General features: G+C 38.8%; 1 protein-coding gene across 1 annotated transcript; it reads left to right on the top strand.

The window, feature by feature from the left end:
* Positions 1-90: 90 nt before the first annotated feature.
* G9a (histone-lysine N-methyltransferase G9a) lies at positions 91-26,341 on the top strand. The gene is made up of 18 exons (XM_089643050.1): positions 91-274; positions 627-2,610; positions 2,704-3,123; positions 4,059-4,180; positions 4,952-5,139; positions 6,246-6,505; positions 7,394-7,683; positions 9,985-10,190; positions 10,737-10,889; positions 13,421-13,596; positions 14,291-14,449; positions 15,552-15,615; positions 16,332-16,474; positions 17,194-17,338; positions 18,249-18,413; positions 18,491-18,724; positions 18,898-19,076; positions 22,108-26,341. Exons 2-18 carry the CDS (start codon positions 659-661, stop codon positions 22,328-22,330), a joined length of 5,079 nt encoding a protein of 1,692 aa, XP_089499176.1. The 5' UTR covers positions 91-274; positions 627-658; the 3' UTR covers positions 22,331-26,341.
* The last annotated feature ends 1,328 nt before the right edge of the window (positions 26,342-27,669 follow it).

Genomic DNA, 27,669 nt, shown 5'->3' with positions numbered 1-27,669 from the left:
TAATAATATATTATATTCTGCAATAGCTATAATGGCAGCACTTGGCACAAATGTCAAAAGCAGAAAAGCAGAGAAAAGATAAGCATTTTGTATGCAGTTTTGTGCATTTTCCGTCAAGTCGATCAAAAACAATTATATTTTGGCATAATAAAAATACATAGTTTTCGGAAGGCGTAATTTACCTCTGATTTTATTTGCGTACATTTAATCCTTAATGGTTTATTACACATTATCTCAATGCCTACAATAATTTTCTCAATAAGTAAATAAGAAGGTAAGCCTCATTTCTTCACAACAATACAATAAAAAACATTAATTTATTTGTAAATTCTTCTTCTTATTTATGTTTTAATTAGCGTAAAATATTTATCACAGTATAATATATTTAATTGTTGACATTATGAAAATGGGCGTATTTTTTCCCAAATAGGTGAAGAGTTTAGCCTTTGCATAAAAATAATAACCTCAATAAAGTAACATCACTTTCAGGGGCCGACATTTGAATTTTGTTTCACTTCAGTTTCAGAAGTCTGTCACATTCAGCTAGCCTTTCCAGCAAAGGTTAGAAGAGGAAGAAGAAAAATACCAGAGTGCTCCAATAGTTCAAAACGTATTCTTATTTTCAGGCTTTCGTTGTGGGAAGCAGCCAAAATTCATAATGTCAAACCAACATTCCAACCAAAAAATAATCAAATTAGTTGATACACCAGACAAAAACAAGATTTCAAAATTGTACGCTCTAAATAAGGATGAGGTTACCGAAGACAACATCTTCTCCAAAGTTCTCAGTGGAATGAAATCTGTCTTCAACAAACCAAAGAAGAACAAACCTAAAAAGTCTCCACCTTCTGAACGAAGAACTTCTAGGGAAGCTACTACTGCCAAAAAATTAAGCAAATCTACATCTAGTTTGAACAGTTTATCATCAAACCTCGCTTCCGAATTGACTATCAAAGACACCGATATAAACATTGGGTCTGATGAGCCCGATATAGAAATCTTTACTGATGAAACGGATTTTGCATCTAAAAATCAAGAAGAAACGGAGAATGAAGATGTTCCTGATTATGTTTTGTATACCGAAGATCCCGATATTATACCACTGATTCCTGTTGAAAATACGGCTATAGGAGAGATAATACCAGAGATAGATGTTGCGGCTGATAGCTTGGTGGAAGTCATACATCTTACAGAGTCTATTGAGGCTAAAGATGAAATTATCCCACCAGTAGAAGAAATTACTCCTTCAACAGCTGTGGAAGTTGAAGAACCTAAAGCAGCGAGCAATGGCAGCACTCCGGAGAAAGAAGGAACAGCTGAATCTAGCAAGCACCACAAATCTAAACACACCCCAAAAAAAAAGTCACGCAAAAAAACCAAATCTAGAGAAAGTGAGGATCAACACGCGAGCGATACTGATGAAGTGTCCGACTCTATTCCTAAGGTTGATGCAATCAGCATCTCGGAGAAAATCTCCTCAGCAGATCCAAAAAACAAACCTCGTATCGTTTTGACCATCCGCTCGGAGAAAACTGGCCTTTGCAGTACCAACATGAAAATTGTTTCAGATAATGAAAAAGCAAGCGAGGAGAGTACAAGCACTAGTCGCAGATCCTTGAGAAATAAAGTAACACTGACCGGCATACCGGATCTTTCAATCCATGACAAGAAGAAATCCATCACAGTGGAAAAACATGCAGAGAATCAGACTGACGATAAAGTAGCAAAAGTAGTTAATAGTGAATCAGACGATAGCGCTAACCTCCAACCACCGAGCTCGCGGCGTAACAAACGCAACACCAGCGCCGCTCCTTCGGACTCTAACTCTGAAGATTCTCCGCCGGTGGTCAAGGATGGCAATGTCAAAAGATCCACTCGCCACAGGCCTAAAGAACAAACAGACAATGTATTGGCCAACGCTATAGCTCGAAAAGAAAAGTTTTATAACGAACCGTCAACCAGCGGGACGACCAGACTGTCTCGCCGCATCAAACCAACAGCCAAGGTCCTCGCAAACAGAGAACTTCGAATGGGTTTTGAAACTCAAAATGTTGCCAGGCTCGCACTCTCAACAGAAGTACCTTTACCGCCGGAGGAGTTCAAAGTCACCAGATCCCGACTCAAACGCTCTCCGGAAAAACCAAATAAAATATCCATCATGACTGCGCCTAAATCTTCCCCAGATAAAAACAAGAAAAGGAAAACTTTTGTCGCGGAAATTCAAGAAAAGAAATCTGCAGATAGTGAAAAAGCTGTAAAGCAAACAGCGAGGAACCAATCCATGGATGAGATAAACAGATCCAATACAGGCAAAGCCCAATCACTGCTCAGTTTAAGGTGCCAGAAATTCGACGAAGATTTCAATGCAATCACAGATGAGAACTCTGACATGCAGGCATTCTTCACAGAAGAGGAACGAGAGAAGAGAAGATTGCACAAGCTGAAGAAGAAGCATTTGAAGAAACTCGGTCTGAAGGCCGTCACCGATAGGAAGAAGAAACCGGGCTTACCCGACAGGGAGGTGGTTACTGATGAATCTACCATGGACTCCACTAACACGGAAGCTATTGTGGAACATCTCAACACCAGGAGCAAAAGCTTTGATTTTGGGTGAGTTCACTATTCTTCTATACTCTACACATGAACACGGTCAATGCATCTATTATCAGATTTGTAAAAAGGCTATATTATATTTCATTTTAGCTCACTAAGCCAAGCGGAGAGTTTCGACAAACTAGACGATCTGGAAGACGTCCTGGCCGAGAGGGACTGCAGCAACGAGGATTCGGAAGAGGAAGTGCTTTCTAGGAAGGACCGAAAGAGGAAAGTCTCCTCAGACATCGAGGACAATCTGCCCATCGTCCAGCTGTCCAAGTTTACCATAAAACTGGAGGACATGGATACGATTCCGGAAGATTACAGTTCCTTACCGACTGATGCACCACCCTTGTCTGAGAATTTCATCGGAAACGATGGCAATCTACCGATAGAGTCAAAATGTCCTTATAATGACGATACGGATTCACAGCCCCCCGTGAGGATGACGAGGAAGCGATCCAAGATGGAGAGTTCGGCCACGAGAAATAATGCAACTGTCGAGGGAAATGCTCTGAATAGTGCGTGGTGCGTAACCATTGTGTTATTTACAATATCTTATGCTGGTCTTGCACTCTTTTTAACCCCCCCCTCCCATCAGTACATTGCTGCATATAATATGATTATTTATTAATACTCGATTTAAAAGCTTTTTTATTTATCATTTAAAACATTTTTCTTGTTCTGAAACCATTATTTTTTTATTACAATAACATAAACATGAACGCATTCCGTACTAAAATTATGTTAATAATTTATGATAAAGACAAAATATAAAATTAAGAAAACACAACCGAAGCCACAGGGATATAGATACGTATTGATTAAATGGCGTGAGATGGTGCCTATTTTCGTATATCGGCGATATTTCTTCTTGATTTACAACAGATGCCAAAGGAATTAAGAATAAACCACATTTAAACCCGGATTGAATTAGACACTTTATTACACACGTATCCGTCAGCCACGCCATGGACTTAACTTTACAAATCACATATTATGTCAACCGCGGGTAAAAGTTTAACCATAGTATCGTCAGTTAACATCTGTAATACACCGAATCCAGTCCATAAAACAGAATGCTTAGTAAATGCTATTTAAAGATTCAAATATTCGTCCGTTAACATCAGCTGTTAAAAAGGGATAATTTGTTTGAACCGTTCTAAATCTTGCCAAGAATTCACCCGATGCGCTTTATGGATTTTCGTGTTTCTGATAAATTACATTTATAGCGGATTAAGGTTTTTTTTTGTCCACTTAGTACGGTACAGCTTAGCTTTATACATCTTCTATATTTTGTACAGTCGGTTGCTTTATCAAGTCTGCACTTAGTAGATTTTAGTTGTAAGCCAACGATATAATATAAATGAACCTTTGTACTATTGAACTGTGAATGGATACAAAGTGAAGAGCGCCTTGAAGGGTGAATACCAAAGTCACTAATATGTAAATCTCTTTTGTAGGGCGGTCAATCCGCTGGAAGGTAATCTATCCACAGCCAACCAACCGGTGGGCAGTTCGACAGGACTTCAGGCCTGCCTGTGCGAGATTCCCTCCAATGTCTACGCTGAGCCCTCTGATGAAGGTAGGTTGAGCTAACTAAGAAGCTTCTTCTCAGGTGGGCGGATAACTTCACGTCAGATAGCAGATCATTTTTGTTTTGGATCTTATTCTTGAATTTTGCATCAATTAACAGAAAGTTTTGTTACTGCTTTAATAATTTATACTACAAATTTAATGTATACCTCGTTTTTTATCACTTCAATTTCTCTCTCTTGTTTATAACAACATAAGGAATATATTATTGTACGTCTTGCATTATTTATTACTGCAATATCTTTAAAATCGTTCTAAAATTGTTCAGTTTTAAAATGCTTTTAAAAATAATAAAGAATTTAATTAAAAAGTTTGTTCAGCAGAACAAGGTTGGTGGTCAATCAACAGTTGTCGTTTAACAGGTTCAATCCTCTTCTAGCTAAATGTACAAGAAACATATTCTGCTTAGTGTGATGGTAGTAGGAGAATTTTAAACATTGTCTGTTTTTTTTTTTATACTAAAATTGTTAAAATATACATATATATTTTTTTTGTAAATGGCAATTCACCCTAAAAAGAGTGCTTTGTTAATAAATCTTTGTTCCTGGGAATGTTTGTTTTCCTTTTATTTATTTTTTTACATTAATTCCATACACGAAAATAATTTTCATCAGGGCCTGTCATCTTTGGAGATGCTGGGTGAGGGGTCTTTTTGAGGAGAGGGCGGAATGATTGATTGATATTGGTCTAGAAGAGACCCACGTTGTAGGAGGGAGGAAACACAGTGTATAATTAGAATGATGAAGGTTGTCTGCCACAGTTGGCGACTGGTGCAAGGCGGTGGACTGGGTAGGAGGGCGCGCGCTAGGCTGCAACCGCACGGCAAGCCGCAACCAGCCCCTGCTGCGCTCCGGTCACCGCGCCCCATACTTCCTGGCCTGCGAGATGCATCGCCAGCGCTTGTTGCTGCACCACTGTTGCGCCAGTTGTGGGGCTTACTGCACCCAGGTATGTTCAACTAACGAAGCAAGCAGCCTACAACTTATAGTGTGCCAAGAAATCCACTACTTCACCGCACCTTATGGTATTTTGAACCTTAAAAATGCTCCTAGAATACTAAAATTTGGAAGGAAATCATATATTATTCTCGCTTGTTGTTTCGTCACTTGCAAACATTGATTTTTTGTCTGTGAAAAAGTGCAACCCAAAATTCCGAGTCAAATGTCTTAATTTTTAATTTCCAAAAGCCACTGTATTTTATTTATTAACAGGAAAGTCTAATATAATATTTTTATTATGAATAACGCTTATATTAGCGTTTGATAATTTTCGTTAGATGCCGCTAGTATCCTGTTTTCTGTGGTTCCATGATATTTCATCAAAATAAAAATTCAACACACCTCCAAAAAGTAATATAGAGTCATCAAAAGTGATGAAACAAAAACTACGTTTAATAGTTACCTATGTAACCTATTTAACCTAGTTTTTGTTTCATCACGTTTTGGAGGTGTGTTAAATTGTCATTTTGATGTCATACACGGTCACCGTTTTCTGTTCATATATTGCTTTCAAAATTTTCTTTTGTCAGGGATGTGGAAACCTCGGCAAAGTTCAAATCATCACATTTAAGACTACTACAAAAAAATTAACACAAGAATTCTCAGCATCGCTCTGTTGTAAAACTACCATTCAGAATTGAAACGTTGCTTGAAATGGCTTTGGCCGTGCTTGGTGACCAGATCCGAATAGCCAGGTACTTACCATTACCATCAGTCTCACAACATACCACGATTGGGGATGCCATAGTCTCACATTAAAAAAAGAAAATCCCTGCTAGGTCACCAAATGACAACTTGGGGTTACCTACGGCAGAGATATTGTTTATCACCACCTTCCAGCCAGCTGAGTTTAGGCCTCTCTATCAGTCAATACTTGTTTAATAAGAGAGAATACAATTTCAGACTTCTGACGGACCACAAGTTACAATTGTACCTATGCCACCGGACAAGGGTAATGAGAGTGACACCGGATAATATGAAAACTTTCTTGTGTTCAGTTTTCATCTCTGCTTTGTATCTGTCTCTGATAAATTAATACAATAATATTTTGTCCAGGGCATTTTCTTCCAATGCAACCTGGGCCACCTGTTCCACTGGGAGTGCGGGCTGCCGTTTGTGTCGGTGCTGCTGCCACCTGGCCCGGAGCCTCAGCAGCAGAAACAGCAGCAGACGGAGACCTATGGAGTACAGCCCGGCTGCCCGCATTGCGGCCTGCTGGAGGACACCCTGCTGCCCAGGAACACATGCTGCTTCAAGGTGAAAGTTGAGATGCGGTGCACAGCGCCCAATGCTCTCCTGCCATACCGCTTGAAGGGGTAAAAACCTTTTACTTTAATTTATATTGTTTATTGACCAGATCTGAATAGCCAAGTACTCATCCACCTTCCTCTTCCCTTCTTCTTCTTCTTCCATCCCTACTCTCTTCAGCCGCAACATACCCCAATCGGAGATACAGGCTCTGGCTGTTAGTAGGGAGCCGTTAAAAAATGAAAAAAATATCTGCGCAAATTTCATCAAATCACTGAACAGATAATCCTTTTGGACTTCTAGGTCCCATACAGGCCATTGAAATTGATTGAAATCTGTTCAAGAGAAAGGTAAAAAAAAAATTAACAGTTATCATAAAAAAATTGAAAAAACACCTTTTTTTAAAAGAATGAATGAATTTTACTTAATATCCTTCATAAAAGCCATAATATATTCATTTTTACTCACCCTAATTGATTAATAATGCCTTATAAATACAAAAAAATAAAATAAAAACCTAAAAATATCGAAATTGAATCATGTAATTAAAACAAAAAACACCCAACTTCATTACATACTCAAAATACTGCGCACTACTAATATCGCGTGATGTCACCTGATTTGCTGAGATTGGGGGGTGGTACATCGTTTTAAATCATAGCAGCTGTCTTTTGTCTTGCTTCCTCATACCATAAATAGTTTTTTTTTACCCGAGTATATTCGGGAGTGGTCTATTCTGCGGTTAAAGTTTGCCCGAGTTGACTCGTGTGTGAGAATTTTCGCACATAATAGCGTATTCCGGGCGTAGTCCTTAAGCAGTTAAAATTGTCCTTACCTAGGGCATACAATATGCCCACAACATACAAAACTAGTTGATAACATAAAACGATGTGTTAGGACTGTTACGTGTTAGGAATTAACAGCGCCTTTCAGTGTTATTTTTTATTTATTTCCAGTGCTCGAATGTCATTTAACTCCACGACATTGAATGCGGCCAAGAGTATAGACGTGGAACAGGAGAGGGTCGCCGCCATGATTGAGGCCCTGGACATAGACCTGCCCATCCTGCCGCCCGACCTAGTCCCCGACATGATCCTGGAGATGGCCCGGTTGCAAGAGAACAAGAACAAGCCAATAGACTACGACGAGATCCTGATGAAGGAGGACAAGGTGGAGAGGATGTCGCTGGATGAGGCCATCTGCTTGCCGAAGAATGCGACCATTGAAGCTATTTTGGCCGCTATAGGTGAGGCTATGTCAGTTTCTCAGGTTAAATGTAGGTTGCGATGTTTAACAGAAATTCTAATGTAACAACATGTAAAATGTGACACTGTCATCAAAGTGCACCCCACTGTTGAATTTGGCGGCCACCTCTAATCTGGAGTCACAATCTCCCTAACAAACGAATCATTGACTATGTGCAGAAACGGGCGGTCTATTTGGTAGGTAGGGGATCCCTGTCTTAATAAACGGATTGCTATCTTTAGAGCAGGGGCATCATGTGGAATGCTGTCCTAGTTCTACCGGTCTTTCAATATAAGTTGCTCTGAGGAACTAGCTTCCTTGATCCCTTCATCCCTTCATAGATAGTCGGGAAGCACGCTAAACACGAACGCAACATTTTTACTCATCTTTCATTTGTCACATTTATTTATTTTATTTAACGCTCAGAGGGCTTTTACATGGTTGGTAGTATAATTTTAATTTGACAGATACTTTGAAACATAAAAAATAAGAATAAAATTTCATTTGATAAAAGCTGTGCAACAAGTCATACAAACACAAGAAACAAAAACAGAAAATTACAGCTATTTGTAGGTTTGCATAGTATGGTTGAAATAAATGTTTTAAATGATCCACAAAACTTGCCAAGTTGGTATTGAATATGTCAACATCACCCAAGTAATGATTTCCCATGGTGTGAAGTCGTTGTATCGGAGAGTGGGCAATGTAGTTACGCTTATGTGTGCTGCTGTAGAATATTGTATTTTGTCATGTTGTTACTGTGGGTGTATGTATGTTTATAAGTTGCAGGAGTTCACAACAGTCGAATTTAGAGTTAAGTATTTTGAATAATTCGTTAAATCGTTTATTTTACGTCTATCTTCTAATGTATGTATTTTTAGAGTATTTAATAATAAATTGTATTTTAAGTCTTCGACAGGGATATTTAATTGAAGAATGTGTGTGATATGATATTTAATAAGTCACATGAGAATGTGTTTTGTGTTTCTACGACTGATTCTTGAGTTCGACAGCTCGGCTGTGGAATTTTTTGCCGACCTCTGTGTTTTCTCCCTCCTACAACATGGTTCTCTTCAAGACCCACAAACACAGAATGTCCAGAAGCCCTGAGTAAAAAAATTCCCTCAGGTCCTATGTCATCTTTGGGATGTTGTGTGAAGGGTTTTTTTTTTAGGAAATGAAAAAGATGAATTTCTGGAAAGGAAAAGGGTATGAGGGGTGGGTAGGAATCTGGGAGTCGGTGTATCCAAGAGTTCCGATGCGATGCAAGGTGATGGGTCGAGAGCAGTGGCGGTTCGTGGTCTTTTCAACTGGTTCAACGCGTTCAGAAATCCAAGAGAAAATGCACTTACTGTTATGGAAAAAGCTAACACAATACGCTTAGACAACACGGCATTTGCCCATGCTTTCCTAAAACTAACTAAGGAATATGTATAGTGTCTTATGTAAATGGGGGTTGAATTTGAAATACGAAAACATAAGTATAGATATATTAAAATCTGTTCATTTTAATAGTACATTTACAGATGCCATTAAGCAAACGGTTGGAGAAATGTGGGTAGAAGGAAATAAAAATGTACAAATATTTACTACAACTACTGCTATTACTAGCCATCTCAGGAGACACATGCAGATATTGTGAGTGGAAAACACCAATAGATGCAGGAAATGTGAAGATGCCTATGGTGGCAATGTCCTGCCCTGGTGGGAACTAGGCTCAGATACCTGGGGAGACATACAGTGGAACCAGAAGACATAGCCACATACCCCATGACAACCCTGGTGAACTTTATTAAAGGAACTGGGTTGTTGTTAAAGGATTGAGGTAAAATGGGAGATAGCACAATGGGCATATGGCTTGAGGCTCACGGAAACTAGGTGTAAACCGCATCCACCCTTAAAAAAAAAAATACCAAAACTACTATGTTTTGGTATTTAACATTTAATAATAATAATAACATAATAAATAACATTTAACTTGCATCCTTATTGTGCACTAAGACCGGCTGGCCGCGCCATTCATCAATCTCCCGTCACGTGACATCAAATATTTTGCATTGCGGCGCACCGGGATAGTGTTAATTTGGCATACCTTTGGCAAACTTCCTCAGCATGTCGTTGCTTACAATGCTACAAATTTAAATCGATTTAAAGCTCGATTGGATTCTTATTTGAAGAGAGATTTGAAAAGAGGATTAACTTATTTTTTAATTTAAAAACTTATTGTGGAATTATATATGAGCGCATCGGCAGAATGCTTCCTGCTCATTATAATAATAATAACACGAGATGTTGTTTCCAGTGGGCGGTGAGGATCCGAGGAAGCCCATTCTGAAGGCGGACGGCGGCACGTGCTTCCACCTGGCGGCCCGGGAGCTCAACCTGTCAGCGCTGCACATCTTCAAGGCGCTGGGCTGCCAACTGGACGGCTTCGACACCAAACGCCGCACCCCTCTCATGGTGGCCATCATTGGCTACGGCAAGCGGGTGCGGGACCTCGAGGGGCAGGTCATCAATTAATTAACAGATTCATCGATAACCTATACCTGCTCTCTTCTTTCACTGCCAGCCTCTGTGATCCACCAGATATCTGGTTTTAGTAGCAAGATGCAGTCATTTAAATGGCCGAATTTGATAAAATATTACTTTTTGGATTTATAAATTGAAATTTATCATATTAAGTCATTACTCTGATGTATCTTATCCGATTCCCTACCTGCCCACATCATTACTTTATAGCCATATTGAAAAAGAAGCAGAAGAAATCGGATATGAGCGCATCAGCAGAATGCTGCCTGTTCATTAAAGAATAATAATAATTTTGTAGGAAAGAATACATTTCGAAGATAATATCAACAACTCTCAATGAAAGCTGTGAGAAGAACTATGTATTGTTTCAGACTGATGATATATTATTCTATATGGAATTTCACTACAGTTATTGGTTTCCTTATTACCACCACGTTGAATTTTTCCTTAATTTACGTTCACGCGGTTCGAACGCAGTTTCGGGTGCACCAATCACTATTGACATTTATATAATGTTGATTGCAGATGACGAGCCTCGGTCACAAGGACTACAACGCGTCCGTCGTGGATACCGATCCGACCATCATCCTCATTAAGGATGCCATCAAGGAGACCAAAGAGGACTATTACAACGTGGTGCGATACCTCTGCAAGGCCGGCTGCGATGTCAGCTTAAAGGTTACTTTATTCTATCCCCACTGAAAAATTAAACTTTTTTTCAAACCAACCTCTCTTCTATGTCTGTCGAAAATTAATCATAATAATTGTGGAAATAATTATCTATTTCTTTTAATGTGACATCAACTAAATTCAGCAAATGAAATCTCAAACAGTCCAAATTTAAAACAACCTTTGTTCGCATGAAAAATACAAAATGGACCTGCGTTTATTACATCTTTCAAACACATAATATTCATTGTGCTGTCTCTATCATAGACATGACCCAAACTTTGTTCATTTTGCAAATAACTTCTTGAGGAAACTCGTGCAAGACAAATATAAGTTACATTCAAACTAACCAAATGCACTTCGAAGAGATGTAAAATTATTATATGAGTGCGTTAATATATTACCTGTTCGAGGGATATTATGTTTTAAAATTGAATGCCAAAACCTATTGTCTGATTCCATATTATATAAAGAAAAAGTAGATCACATACACAACACAAGATAAGGATGGCCATTACAAAAATTACAAATAAATACGTACAATAAACATTTACTTATCTTGTACTTACTATATTTAATACAATGCCCATAAATATAAAAAGCTAATCAATTTGCAACAATAGATCAAGACTTTTTTAATTGATCTTGTCTCAAAGTACCTATACATTATTATCCAATGATTTTATGCAGATTGTTGCATCCGAAACTGCTTCCCAATTACAGCTTCAGACGAACGTGAATTATGTGGACTGTGAATGAATTTAAAACAAAGCTAAATTAATGATGTTTGTTGGAATTGGGTTATCATACGTTTAGGGATGAAACAAGGTATGCAAAAAAGGGAGACCAATCACTTACCAAGAAGCAGCACACATCACAATATAATTTATAAGAGTTCCACGACAATACAATGAATGAATCCTTAAACGATATTAAACACTTTCAATACTTCCTTCTTTTCAATGTACATGATCAACTCAAAACATTTTTTTTCAAATAAACGCATTAGAATTTGCAGTTTGCTTGCTATTGTTCTATATTTCAAATCCTTTTCCAGCAATGAAGATGTTTGGAGATAGGTAGGATCTGGATAAATGACATTCCGTTAAGAACTAGGCATATTGTCATTTCAAAACTAATCACACATAATATTATTATTGTAGGTAAATTGTTGTAATATTTTTGAGTATGTCTGTATTATGTACAAATGTGTATATGAGTGTGTATACGCCGATGAGCATGTTGTCTATGTTATTCTTCTATCTCTATTTTCTTTATTGTAATTTCTCGTTATCTTTATGTTTTAGTCTAATCATTATTATTGTAAAATTGACCTGCTGAAAAACTGCTTTGGCAGTTTAGCGGTTGTTTTTAATGAAAAAAAAGAAATTGCATCTGCGCAGAAAATATAATGCCATCTAATTTATTATATAGCGCGTACAGACATAGAAAAGAAATTATATTATAATATTTATTAAAATTAGCTACTGCTGCCCTCTGTAGCTGTAAGTCTTTAGTTTTTTATGTTTTAAACCTGACTAAATCTAAGACTAAGTAATTATTACTAAGTATGAAGATGCAATACCGTGTTGCCAGCTCCAACCCTCTAAGAGCTGACATTAACATATAATTTTTAAATGGTTTTCTGCGTTTAGTTTTGGTGTAGCCGTCAATTACCGGATACCAAGAACTACTGAGCCTAGCTCCATCGTCTCTATTAATATTTACGGGATTTTTATTAATTTCAATTGCCTCCGTAATTAGTCGTCCTCTATATGTTTTGGGTCTCTCCAGGACCTCAGGAACAAATCCAAAGTAATGTCCGGTTTCAATGAAATGCTCGGCAATTGCCGATTTGTCAGGGTGGCCGAGTTTACATGCTCTGAAGTGTTCACCTATCCTTCTGGAGATTGTCCGTTCTGTCAGATATTATTCTAAAATCTTCCTTCTTCCATTGCCGAAGAGGCACCGGTCCTTTTTCAGTGTAGACATCTGAAATTTTCATGTGATTGTTCGGTTGTAAAATAATACTCAAGCTAATGCAGAACTGTAGTTTCTAATAGAAATCTGATGTCGCCACTCACCGCTGCCGCTGCCCGCTACTTGTGGTATTCAAATTAGTACATGACCAAGCGGTCACCCATCCAAGTACTGACCGCGCCCAAATGACCAGTTGTTTTGATTTGTGTAATGTTTTATACTAACTATTCTACCGTCGTAAGTAAAAAGGCAGTTACGAACTTTCAAAAGTCACATTCTCATGTATGTTCTTTTATTTTAACAGGTGAAAGGTCTCGTATATCAGAATGTGACTTTTTGCAAATCCTAGCTGCCTTTCTGTTTATGACAGCAATATTGTCATTTTATAATTATGGGGGGCCAATGTTCATTTGACCTAAGGGAACAGCCACCCCTGATAGAAAAACCTGTTTGAAACTAGTTGAAATAACGGTAAATAATAAGTTTGTTTGTATTTGTTTTATCTTTTATAACAAAGGAAGCTACACTGTACCTGCTTTATATGAAAATGTTTTCTACAGGGTCCTGAGGGGGTGTCGGCACTTCACCTAGCGGCGAAGAACAGCGACGCACGTATGTACGCCTGCCTGCTGGAGAACCAGCGCGGCGTCTCCAAGCTGCTTATCAACCAGCAAGATGATGGCGGCTGGACACCCCTCGTGTGGGCCGCCGAGAACAACAATGTCGGCATTGTCAGGTCAGCATAGCAGTCAAAAATCCAGCACCGATTTTTCCCATTTTCCTTGATCTTTTACCAATGCGCAGGGGGCCTAGTATGTTCATATCTGCAACTAAGAATAATGATACCTCACTAACTAAGCTGTCAAATTCAACATTACTTTATCAATATCGGTTATTTGTACCCGTTGTATGCTGGCGAATTTGTAGCACATTTGCTAATAGTTCACCTCGCTTGCCCCGATTTTATTGTATTTTTAACCTTAAAAATTCTCCTAGCAAACTAAATTATGTTTTATTCGCAAGGAAATAGTGTTTCGTCACTTGCAGACATATTGATTCTATTTTTGAAAAGCGCATAAAAAATTCCGTGGCAAATGTCATATGCCGATTTAAAAAATCATAGTACAGTATTTTTTTATAGGATAGCCTCATATGATTTATTTTTATTGTGAAGAACGCTTTTTTAGCTAGAAAATATAATAAAACCCAAAATTTCTTCAATATTTTAAATTGAGAGAAAAAAAACATGTTACATCTACAAAAACATAATTTTAAAAAAAAAACGAGTATTTTATTACAAAAATAGTGTCAGCCAGCGCACGGCGGATAGCTCGGAATTTTACCCTGGCACACTAGAATACTATTAGGCAGTGAGAGCCTTGCTTTCCAAGGGTTAATACACCATTCTAAGATAGCATCACATATTGTAGATTCCTGCTGGACAGCGGGGCGGACCCCATGGTGCGGGACAAGGAGAACAACGTGGCCCTGCACTGGTCCACCGTATCAGGGTGTAGCCGCTCCCTGGAGGCGCTGCTTAACGCCGGCAGCTACGTCAACATTCCCAACTGCTTTGGGGACACACCACTGTGAGTATTGTTACGCTAAACTTGTACCAAACTAATTTGTACAAGTCTGATTTAATCTGATTTCGGCAAAGAGGGAGATCAATGACTGTCTGGTGCAATTTGATGGGAGCACTCTCCCCAATAAAGACTCCATTGAAATGCTTGGAGTTACTATATCAGACCAGCTCAAGTATCGGGGATCAATAGAAGCCCGAGTAAATCAGGCCTCCAAAAAGTTGGGCGTCTTGTACAGGGCTAGGAGATTCTTCAACAGTGACCAGCTGCTGACCCTGTACAAGTCTCAAGTCCGCCCAACTATTGAATTTGGGAGCCACCTTTGGGCTGGTGCCCCAAAATACTTGATAAACCTGCTTGAGTCTGTGCAAAGGAGAGCGATCCGTCTGATTGACAATCCGTTGTTAACAGACCGATTGCCTTCTCTGATGCATAGACGCAATGTAGGCATGCTGTGTCTGTTCTACAGGTATTTCAATGGAGCCTGCTCCAAGGAGCTAGCAGCATTGATTCCTGATGCACCGGTGCACGTGCGCGAAACTCGACGGACACGAACTGAACACCCGTTCACGGTTGACGTTGGCTTCATGAGAACGGGCCGTTTTTACGACTCGTTTTTGTGTAAGTCGGCTCGTATGTGGAACGAGCTACCGGCATCTGTTTTTCCTCCCTCCTATAATCCGAGCCTCTTCAAGGCCCGCATTAACAAATCCCTTCCTACAGCCCCTACCTTACTCCGCCTCACAACGCCGCCCAACCGGGTGGTGACATAGTTCCCCTGTCTGTGCACTGCACAGGCAGGGACACTCTTGTGAGGTGTCACATAAAAAAAAAAAATTAAATAAAATAAAAAAAATTGAATAACCTACTAGCCTTACACATATATAAGACATAAGGTTCTGCCATACGTATACTTAGGAGCAGTGGTGCCACGCGCTGCTCCAGGCCGCCATGCAGAAAAATCTCACAATGGACTGCGCTGTAAGCCGTTACCTTACTTTCGGACTTTACTTTTCTGCGTGGCGGCCTGGAGTGGCTCGTCGTACCACTGCTCCGAAGTGTATGTGTGGCAGAGCCTAATGTCTAGCCTTGAAATTTTGTGTTTCAGACATGTTTGCGCAAGACAGAATCACTATAGCTGCATTGTCCTTCTACTGGCACGAGGAGCCCAGGTAAATTATCATTAAAAATAATTGTCTATCTGTAACTCCGGTACAGTGAACTCTAGAATTTTTGCTTTGAATATAAGTATCATTTTTGAAATTGGTGAAAAAGTGTTTTTTTAGAGAATTAAAACAAGTAATAGAGTACCTATCTATAATACTAGTAGTTCTGCAAACAGTGGATTCCGCATAATGTTGATTACTCCAACTGACAGCTCGCAACAGTGGCAACGCTCATGCACTCGCGGAATAAAAAGATACTATCAAACATGGCTACCATGTTGGTAGGATTGACCGGACATAGAACACACAAACAAATTTACAGACAGACGAAATGTAAAGTAGTCGAGTCAAAATAGAAGTTCGCTATGTGCAGACAATAATATCTTTAACAGAAAATTATTTTAATTGCAATTTTCGAAATTGGAACTGATTTGTCGAGAATTCAGACAATCCCTATTTAGGTGAGATACGAAGAGAAAAAATTTCTTATACTTTTTTACCTTCAATTTGACCTCCAACGCCGAATGACCGCAAACTACCGAATCCGGTCCCCGCCACTGCTACTCGCGTGACAATAGTGGAACATGTTTCGACGAGATATAAGCACACAATAGTGCCTTTGTAACTACCCCAAGGTTTATCACGGGTCTGCGCTAATTCATTATATTATTCTCATTAAAATTTTGTTCAGACCTTGCTCTAACCTGTCCGTCTTGTACCAGGTGAATGTGAAAAACACGAGCGGGCACACTCCGCTGGACCTGATCGAGGATGAGTCCTGCAACAGCCACTCCATCCTGGCAGTCAACCAGCAGCTGCAGGGTTTGGTGTCCACTTTCGGCGGGACAGAGCGGATCGTCTCCAAGTTCGTTTACATCTTCAACATATTTGCTTATTGCGTGGTGGAAGGTGTCATAAGAACTGATTCTGCTGACTCTTATATTCTCAAGATTGGATGACTGCAGAAGTTTTTATGCCAGTCTGCCTAACGTATGTTTGAACATACAAAACAGACAAGGGGTGTTGAACACAGCAGCTCATCTAATATGCGGTGTAGTTTAAAATTTGTCTTAACGTATACACATAAGGCACTTATTGAACTGTTACCATCATTTGACTGAGGGACAAACTTACTCTGAGACATTAACGTAGGGAGTATGGTGAATCCATCGCTCGGGGAGCAGAACACAACCTGCAATAGCCAACCCTAGCCAAGATGTCAACTACCGTGCTCAGGCTGAATGACACTGGGGACTGCGTTGTGAGGCGAGTTAGGGTAGGGGCTGTAGGAGGGGATTTATTAATGTGATTCTTGAAGAGGCCTGTATTATATGAAGAAGGAAAAGCAGATGCATAGGAGCCACAACTGTAAACAGGTGTTCCATACTAATATTGATTTATGTTTACATATTGGAGGGTTGGTATTTATTCTTTGTTATCTCTTAAATTATTAATATTATTCGTAATTTTGTTCAATGTTTATCCTCTCTCTGTTGTGTATATTAATAAAATATGTAATATTATAACTCTTCACACATAACATCAGCACACATGCAATAACGAGCATGTTTTTTTATTTCGCAGTGATATTTCAAATGGCAAAGAGCTAAACCCCGTGCAGTGCGTTAATGGTTGGGATTTCGCCAACATGTACAGTGATTTCACTTACATCACAGACAACTGCTTCACAACGGACATCATGGTGGACAGGAAGATCACATCTATGGAGGTGAGACTTAGTTTTTAATGTAATAATGAATGACCACCATACTGCCTATTACAAATACAATTTCAAATATGTAAAGGTCAGTAGTTACTAGCCCTAATGTGTGTAGGAGTTGCATACGTTTTCAGCCTAAATCTAAAAATTCCCAAGCGAACAAACTCCAATTTATGACACGGCTCATCACAATATTCTTCTTCTTTCGTATGGCGGGGTGTCAGAGGGGGACATCTAGGTCAGCGAGCCAGTCGAGGGCCTCAGGCGTCGCCATGTGAACCTCATCAATCCCGCCGGGGAATGAATGGAGCGAGCATTCATTGACCACATGTATGCCGTGATCGTTATAACCAAGTTCGACTGTATTTAATCTACTTATTGTAGTAATTACCCGAGTTCTTCCCCAGGCGGTATGTCCCGGCAGACGAAGAAGGCGATCCGGGGGAAGCGCAGGTCCCGGTGCGTGGTGTAGACTCGCACGGGCACCAGACTCGGGGAACATTTGTGGTTGATGACAATATTATAACGCGATTATAGTATGTATAAACCTAAAAATAGGTACATATTTATAAATGCTTGCTGTAACAAATGCTAAGCGACTTATGCCTACATTCAGAGCAGTACTTCATTTTGGATATCGTCCACAAAATTTTATGAGAGTGTTTTCATACAAAGTAACAAACCGTGGGTATGTAAATGTCAGACTTTTGGTAAACAGTTGGTTTGAAAATGTCAGCCTTTTACCACCACATCGGAACGGCTTGTTCATTGGCATGCTAAACAGGAACACGTTTAGTTGATATTGTCTCTCCAATTTATCGTCTACTCTTTTTCATCCAATGTCCCGTTTGCACCTTTCCAGTGCATATATAAATGATGTACAGAGTATTTTTTAAAGTTTTAGTGTTTGTTTATTTAGGGATGTGATTGTACGGGCAGGTGTGGCCAGGCAGACGCACAATGCGCCTGTTCCAACATCAGTGTGCAGTCCTGGTACGAGCCGGGGGGCAAGCTGGTGCCGCACTTTGACTATGACGACCCCCCCATGATATTTGAGTGCAACGATGTCTGCAACTGCAATAAGGTAGGTGTGATCGTGCTGCTCATGTGTTCTTCATTGTGGTGATAAGTATTAATGTTCCTGATGCAATCTGTTTGCAGAAAGAGTGCCTGAACCGTTGCGTAGGACGTGGGTCGCAGGCTGTGCTGCAGGTGTTCCGCTGCAGCGAGGGTCGGGGGGGCAAGGGGGGCTGGGGCGTGCGAGCCGCCATCCCAATCGCGCGCGGTCAGTTCGTGGCCGAGTATGTGGGGGAGGTTCTGGGCTCAGGGCAGGCCGGAACCCGACACGATGATGCCTACCTCTTCCAGATGGAGGTGAAGGGCAGCATCTTGCAGGTGAGTCGCTTCCCTTGCATGTATTCTCTGCCTGCTAGCTTTATTTTATGTATAATCTCTATGTTGAATTACTCTACATCCCACAAGTGCACACCCCGAGCCTGGACCTGCTTCCCCCAGGTTACCTTCTTGCCTGTTAGTTTGTTACTTTATGTGTCTCCCTTCCTGCGCAGGACGACAGCGACATGTACTGCATAGACGCGCGCCGATACGGCAACGTGTCCCGCTTCATCAACCACAAATGTTCCCCGAGTCTGGTGCCCGTGCGAGTCTACACCACGCACCGGGACCTGCGCTTCCCCCGGATCGCCTTCTTCGCCTGTCGAGACATACCGCCTGGGGAAGAACTCGGGTAATTACTACAATTAGTAGATTATATACAGTCGAACTTGCTTATAACGATCACGGCAATACCAAATTTACGGCTATATGAGCAATTACAAAACGATATTTTAGTTCAGCCTCAACTTCATATGATTGTTGAGTGTTACAACGAGGTCTGAGCAAATTGAACTAAATTATTTACCGAGCAAATTATTTAGTCCACACAACTTCTGAATACATGAATGGGTGAAAACATAGTTGGGAATTATTCAAGAATTAGGGACGGATACCTATTTTTATGGCACTACCTGTGTAAGATTGTCGGCTATGTGAACCATTGCTATAATAATTAATATTAAATTATTAACGACCGTCAATACGGATTCCGGCGGAACCGCTCGTGCGGTGATCTTCTCGCGTATGTGTCGCATGTTTGGGGGCGGTGCCTGGAACGTCACGGTGAGACCCAAACGGTCGCACTAGACATATCCAAGGCCTTTGACCGGGTCTGGCACCGAGGACTTGTCAACAAATTGCCTTCTTACGGACTTCCCGCATCCCTGTGTACATGGATTGCTGACTTTTTAAGGGATAGGTCGATTCAGGCGGTTGCTAACGGTTTCACCTCTTCCTCGCACTCTATAAATGCTGGCGTCCCACAGGGATCGGTTCTGTCTCCGACTTTGTTTTTGTTGCACATCAATGACCTTTTGACATGTGCACCGATACATTGTTACGCGGATGACAGTACAGTTCATGATAGCTTTTTGTTTGACAGGCCCCCAAAGGGCACACAAACTCCAACGGCTCGGAGGGCTTTGAAGCAGAGAATGGACGGTTTTCTCGAGAGTATTTCCTCCTGGGGTAAAAATAATCTCGTCGAATTTAATGTTTCAAAGACCCAATCCTGTCTGATTACGTCTAAAAGGGATCTAAATGATAATCTAGTCTCCTTCAACGGAAGCAATCTTCCGAACAGGCCTTCCATTGATATGCTTGGTGTAACTATAAGTGACCAGCTCAGGTATGGGGGCTCCATCGAAGCCAGAGTAAAGCTGGCCTCTCAGAAGCTGGGCGTACTGTACAGGGCCCGCAGATACTTTAATAATACACAACTGCTGACCCTGTACAAATCGCAAGTGCGCCCTACTGTCGAATTTGGCAGCCATCTCTGGTCCGGAGCCCCTAAATACCTGAAAAAAACCCTTGACTCTGTGCAAAAACGGGCGGTCCGTTTGATAGATTCCCCAATCTTAACAAACGGACTGCAATCTTTAGAGCACAGGCGTCAGGTAGGTATGCTGTCCTTGTTCTATCGGTATTACAATGGAAGATGCTCTGAGGAACTAGCGTCATTGATCCCTTCGGCACCGGTGCGTAGTCGGGATACACGCCAAACGCGTGCCCAACATTTGTACACGGTTGACATTTGTCACACAAGAACGGGTCGCTTCTACGATTCGTTCTTGAGTTCAACAGCTCGGCTGTGGAACGAACTGCCGGCCTCTGTGTTTCCTCCCTCCTACAACATGGGACTCTTCAAGACCCATGTTCACTCCTTCCTCTCCACAAAAAGACCCTCCACACAGCATCCCCAAAGATGACATAGGCCCCGAGGGAAATTATTTTCCTCAGGGCCTCCTGTGTGGAGTTAATATAAAAAAAAAAAAAAAAAAAAAATTACTACGCAATAGTGCCTCTGTCTCTCTCTTTTGAATTTGTATAGCGCCGTTTTTGTGCAAAATTACCTCAAAGGCGCTGTACCATCGGGCACATAGTAAAATTGTCATAAAAACTGCGAAATTGGTGAATTTCTTTTGTATTATAACTCAACATCAATTTTGTTTTAAAAAACAATAAATATGTTTATTTATTAATTTATTTAGAATTAACGGCACTAGTGCCATTTACATACATAAGCTTTTTTATTTTTTTTACACATTCATAGTACAGTTTATGAAGGTACCTAGTTACGAGTACCTAAATCCCTGCCCGGGGTGAATTTATGATAGTGATGCACAAGTTTTTCAACAGAGCTTTGCCTATTTTGAAAAACACGCTGTGACTTACAAGCGGATTGTTTCCGTTGAGGGGGGGGTTGACAGCAACAGAAGAGTTGAGGTTTCTGTTGATTTTTTTGAATTTCATATTTTGCAAACCGGTTCTTCAAATCAGGTTCCATTTAGGAAATGCAGCGTAAATGAACCAAAACAAATGTTCTCAGCCAGGGTTTCAAGAATTACCCCAAACATTTAGAATCTTCTCTATAGCCATTGACAATTGTCAATTGGTATAAAATTGATATTCAGGCCACAAGAATGGGGCCGGGGGTTGTGCATCACTTGTTAGTGACAAGTAAAATTTTACAGCCGAAAACCAAAGCAATCTGGCAAGCTAGTTATTTATGACAAGTGCGATTTTACAAGCGGTAGGTACAGTACGCACAAGGTAGTGATAATAAGATATACAATTTAGTGATATTCTTCTTGGGAGCCTTGAACCAGGTGATGATAGTTATAATGCTTCGATTGTTGGAATTTGAGGAGCATGAAAGCGAAATCTTTAAAACAATCATTGATAATAAATTTGAGTAATAATCGATTGACTGGTCAGTAGCTGAGTTGGCATCGCGTTTGGGTCCCACCCAGGCGTCGCAAGTTCAATTCCCATCCTCCATCACAACACAAGCAATATTTTCCTCTTACTGTGGTGGTAGTAGGATATTTTTAAATATTGTCAGGTTGTTCGTAACCCAATGTTTATCTTTTTTTTTAAAGAAATAAAAAGTGTGTTTTTCTAATATCCTTTTTTAGTAAGTAATACCTACTCGTATTTTAAAAATATACTGTACTTTTTCGAATATAATGATAGTAGAGGCAAGTAGGTAGGTACACACGACTTTTAAAAAACCTATTTTGGATATAATGATTAACGGCTATAAGGAGCAAATTTAGTCGGTTTCTTTGTGCACGTTATAACCAAGTTTGACTGTGTTTCGAGTTTAGCTTTTTTGTACATTTATTTGTCAGACTGTACAGAACTTTAAAAATATATTTCAGTTTCGACTATGGTGAAAAGTTCTGGGCCGTGAAACGTAAAAGTTTCAACTGCCAATGTGGCTCTCCTGACTGTCGTTACAGTGGGGACCGGCAGGAGCAGGAGGATGAGGATCCCGAACCCGAGCCCATCACGGTCGATGAAGGCCTGGACGCCATCGACCACGATGTCTACGATGATGAGATGGATGACAACGGCGAAGACATCGATGAAGCAGAAGACTGATATAAAGATTCTAGTGGTGAAAATTTTGTTGATGAAATGTGTTTACTGTATAGAGATGTGTGAATGATGGGCAATGGAGATGATTGTGAGGATGTCGATGAAATGGAATACGTTTACGGGGATGTCAATGGACAAGGTTACATCAATGACAGTTCCCCTCTCAAATACCTGGTCAATAAAGAAACGGATGACTGAAGATTTTGGTGAAGATTAGTGAAAATTATATGTATATAGTTATCTGTCATGATGGGTAAACGGTTAAGTAAGAACTTTTAAACTGACTCTTAGTGTGCAATGATTAATTTTTTAAAACCATGGGACGTTCACTTGTTGATATTATGTGAAGTAATAGCATGGAATGAATTTAGATCAATCATAAAAATAATGTAGTGACTCTTTCCAAGATATCTATATTTAATCATTTTTCTTTTATATATGTAGTAATGTATTATTGAACACAATATGTATTTATTTATCAATAATTTATGGCAGCCGAGAAGTATTATTTATTGTATTAGGTTTCAAACATTAGGTACTTTATTCAGAAGTAGAATGTAGTGCCATTTTATTTTTTAAGTAAACTTCCCAGGCACATTGTCTTCCTAAAATATTTTTTTATTTCGCTTACTTTATTTACAATAAGTGTGCTAAACAGCAGCTTTAGTTTTAAATAATAATTTGTGTTTTCTGAATTTATAACTATATAATATTTATTATTTTATACTTTGTAAATAGAAAGTTTTTTTAATTAGCAACGAAGCTGGCAACTAACATGTATCAATTTTTTTTTTACGTGACACCACACAAGAACATTTCTGTCTGTACATTGTAAATACAGGGGAATTATGTCACCACCCGGTTGGGCCTGCATTATGAGGCGGATTAAGGTAGAGTCTGTAGGAAGGGATTTATAATTGCGGATCTTTAAGAGGCCCGGATTATATGAAGGAAGAAAAAAATTTGACCTGACATACACAAAAAACGAGTCGAAGAAACGACCTATTCTCATGAAGCCAACATCATCTATGAACGGATGTTCTGCTCGTGTCCATCGAGTTTCACGCAAGTGCACCGATGCACCGGGGATCAATGCTTCTAGCTCCTTAGAGCAGGTTCTATTAAAATACCCGTAGAATAGACTCAGCATGCCCACATTTTGTCTGTCCCTTAGAGATGGTCATAGATCTGTTAACATTGTGAATCAGGCGGACCGCCCTCCTTTGCACAGAATCAAGTGGGTTTTTTGAGTATTGTGGGACTCTGGAGCCCAGAGGTAGCTCCCAAATTTAATTGTTGTACTTGACATTTGTACCTAGTTGAAGTCTTCATTGAAATACCTGTAAGATAGACAATTATTTTTGTCAAAAGGTTGTGTCGATGTTGTAATAATTTTATGTTGAGAAATATAACGGAGATAATTTATATATGTATACATAGAGATGGCAAAATTTAGCATTAATTTTCAGATTTTATAGCATTAACAATTGGAAATTTAGCGTTTTATAGCATTTTGAGGCATAATTTAGCGTTTTGTAGCAAAATAGAAAAAAAATATTTTCTGAATGTTTTTAGCGCATATTTAAAGTATTTTTGGTAAAATATATGTTTAACCTTCATTTGCAAGTATTTCCATGTGAAAGATTATAAATAATTAATTTTAATATTAAATTAATAAGGAAGGAAACTCTAAGTACGGGTCGAACACAAACACACCAAATGCAGATTACGATTAACATCAATAGGCGTAATTTATTTCGCACAAATTGTGTAATGTCTAAAAGCAATTTTAGCCTACAGTACAAAAATATTAAATATTTACACATAAAATAGTAACAAAATTATAAAAAATCGTAGGAAAGGCTTCCAACAATGAAATAAAGTAGGCATAATACTTTTCCCTGCACATTCACATGAAACTACCTTCCTTATGCATTTTTCTCAATTCTTCATTAGTTGTACTGGACTAAATATTACTGTATCAGCTTCTCCAATTTGTATGGTTCTTTGACTTCTGAAATACGCTATATTCTCGGAAAGCGTTTAAATTCAGCGTACAGTATAAATTAAAAATATTAAATATTTACACATAAAATAGTAACAAAATTGTAAAAAGAGGTAGGACAGGCTTCCAAAAATGAAATAAAGTAGGCATATTTGAAATACAGGTAAATACAAAAAACAATGGAAAAGGCACTTTACTGATTGAATGATAGCATTTCGCACGTTTCAATAGTGGGCTCCTTCATTCTCGTACGCCTGTCAGTCAATACCCGGTATTTTCGGGAAATTCGCGCCTATTTCGCTAAATAGAATAATTTAGCTGAAATACGGCCAAAATCACGTTTTTCACGTTAATTCGCAAAATAGAAATCACTGGAAACACTTGCAAATGCCTTGAAACGCAAAGAAAACTTATAAATGCCCTTTTTTCGAACCATAAATATTTTTTCGCGTTTTTAGTTAAAATGAAATTTTGCCATCTCTATGTATACAGTATAGTCTCTACAATCTGAATACTTAAAAACCGATCCTTTTTGGTTTAACGTATTTTAGGATTACTGGAATCTTTAAGAAACAGCTGGATTTTCGGAACATTCGAAAACTTGACGTTTTCCGGTACCTTTTAACTTGACTTTCAAATCAGATACTGTGGATTTACCAATGTTATATTCCCTCACTAACTTCGTGCAACTCTGCACTAAGGCCCGGTATATCAGTTGCTTTTAAGCTCGGCTTGTTTTGAATGTCGAGCTTAGCATGGCTTAGCACATAGACCCTTATATAGGTCGTAAACATAGATACACACCAATATTATATGTTTGTCTATAATTTTAATACAGGAACCTGTTTCTTTTTTCTTTGCAAAACCAAACTACTGTCATTGCGATGTGTAATGCCAGTAAAGATAAGTTTAATTAATTAGATGATGCGCACGCACAGTTTCTGAATGGTTTCGTCCAATTCCAGACCTAGCCGATCGTGGCCAGGAGGCGGCACTTGCCAATCAGCAGTTCTCAGAATAACTTAGAGACTCACTAGAATAAGACGTCAGTCTTATAACAGTACTATTGTATTTCTTACATAAATAAAACAACTTGTAATCTTGACGAACTACTTTAATGTCCTTGAAGACTCCCACGATTCTCTACACAAAGGAATCTGATTATTTAGTCGTAATGAAAGGATGAGGAAGATAAGGAACATTACACGATGTTTCAAAATGTCAACAATTGCAGTTTCTTTTAATGCGAGTTTGATTTATGATGTTGGCCACAATCATCAGGTGATTGAGGTGAGGTACTTTATCAAACATCAACTCGTAAAAAATTGATTCACCTAAATATATTTTAGGTTCTTGAAATAAACTGCCGTCGTTGACATTTTTAAGGATTGCGAAATTCTCTCAATAACAGTAGAAAGCATAGATGTACCACACTCATGTAAACAGTAGTTTGGTTTTACAAAGAAAAATAAACTCATTCCTCTATTCAAATCATACTGGTGATATCTAGGCTTGCGACTTATATACGGATTATGTTCCAAGCCGCGCTAAGCTCGACATTCCAACCAAGCCGAGCTTAGAATCAACTGAATACCGGGCCACAGTAGATTATATAGTGTATATTTGTGTATTGTGGGCATGTCTGGTGTGCCCGAAGTAAGGTTAATATGTATTCCCTTATTAGGCGTGAAGTTGATAAAACCTTTTCTAATATCAGCTCTCTTTCCTGAACAGATAATCATGTCTGGAGTCGGGTGTCTATCTTAGAAATTAGCGACACCATTTTTCCATTTAGTTTGAATTCCACTGAGGGTAGCTACTTTCTTTTCCTCTTTTAACAAAATCTTAGCATTTGTAGAATACATACAATAATATTTACTGATAGCTTTAACTATTTTATAATATTATTTATACTTTCGTGGTCGTGTAATGTTATGAATATATAATAATATATTAGTAAACATAGTTTTTTACCATATCGTAGATATTAATTAAGATACATCTTAAGTTACAACCTGTGTTCATAAATAATATGATATAAAGTTTGTAAATTACCTGCATTTTATTTTAAATAAATTAATATGAATATATATCTACACTCTTTATTATTTTTTTTTATATGTGTTGCCCTGGGTTATTATTTTGTTTTTTTTGTAATTATTCGGAATCCTAGCCACGATTTTTTTTTAAGTAAAACCTTTTGATTCACCTTAATTACTATAAACGGCAACTGTCTGCATTTGGGAATATTTAATTTTAACATTCTATTTTGAATTAAGTAAAATGAAAATTCGCTTTCGCTCTATGGGATGACAGCCATTTAAAATAATTTAATTAAGCGTGGCCAGTGATCCCGAATACTTACCGTTTCTTTATCAAGAGAATAATATTATATTCTGTGGAAACCAGGAAATCTGCAAAATATCTGTAAGTTGGTAGTTACCAGTGCCGTATATTGCCATATTATGAAAGGCGTAATTTGAAAAAATTAATAAATTATAATTTTTCACATTTTATTGTAACTGTTCAATAAAAATGTAAAGCGGATTCCGCGCAGTCAACACAGAAAAAATATTGGGAATCTTCAGTAGTATGCAGGATTTAAGGCAATGCATTACGTCGGGTAACATTTTGAATTGGGCCGTTAACAATAACACTCCTTATGGCGATAAGGTTTAAATTCCCGATTAATACCAGCCGCCTGTTATGATTTGTGTAAGAAACAAAAAAACATCGCAAAAATTGGGGCTTTTATTTTTTTTTACGGACATTGAGGCATATATATTTAAATGTTTTATGATCACTTTCCAAACAACTTAACTTGCCACATTATACAATAAAACCATAACCGAAAAGGGGTTTGTAAGTAGGAAATTTTGAAGTACAGTTTTTAAAGGCCTGATACTTTTATTTTTATGGGCTTATAAAGAAACACTCAATTATTTCAAAGGCCGAGATGTATTCTACAGCAGTATTTAAAGCATCTTAAACATTTTTAAGCGATCAAATTTTCATACCAAACACACATGATTTTGCATTACTACGTTGTAGTTCGCCTTAACGCAAAGAGGGGGACGCAATTCAAGGAGTCTTTATTAATTTTGTTTTGAAGGAGATAACATTATAATGATATAGGCCGACCAGTATGAATTCCGCCTTCAGGGTTAACCAGTAAAATATAAAGGTATTTAAGTAAATCGTTAATAAAAGACAAAAATTGAGCAGGTACCTATTAGAGATAAAAAAAATTCACGTATCGGGAGCGTCGTTATACTCGCAACTGTAGATTACGAAAATCATTCGTTTCTTAGAACAAGGAGCATAAAAAAATAAGAAA

The sequence above is a fragment of the Hesperophylax consimilis genome, chromosome 19, assembly GCF_061612785.1.
Source record: "Hesperophylax consimilis isolate HC1 chromosome 19, BYU_Hcon_1.0, whole genome shotgun sequence".
Lineage (NCBI taxonomy): Eukaryota > Metazoa > Arthropoda > Insecta > Trichoptera > Limnephilidae > Hesperophylax > Hesperophylax consimilis.
This window is presented reverse-complemented; position numbering and strand designations above follow the sequence as displayed.

Excerpts from the sequence above, each read along its gene's own strand:
- G9a (XM_089643050.1), top strand. The coding sequence starts at position 659 with ATGTCAAACCAACATTCCAACCAAAAAATAATCAAATTAGTTGATACA. Across the intron at positions 16,475-17,193 it reads ACAGAGCGGATCGTCTCCAA|TGATATTTCAAATGGCAAAG; the intron begins GTTCGTTTACAT and ends TTTATTTCGCAG. Across the intron at positions 18,725-18,897 it reads TGAAGGGCAGCATCTTGCAG|GACGACAGCGACATGTACTG; the intron begins GTGAGTCGCTTC and ends CTTCCTGCGCAG.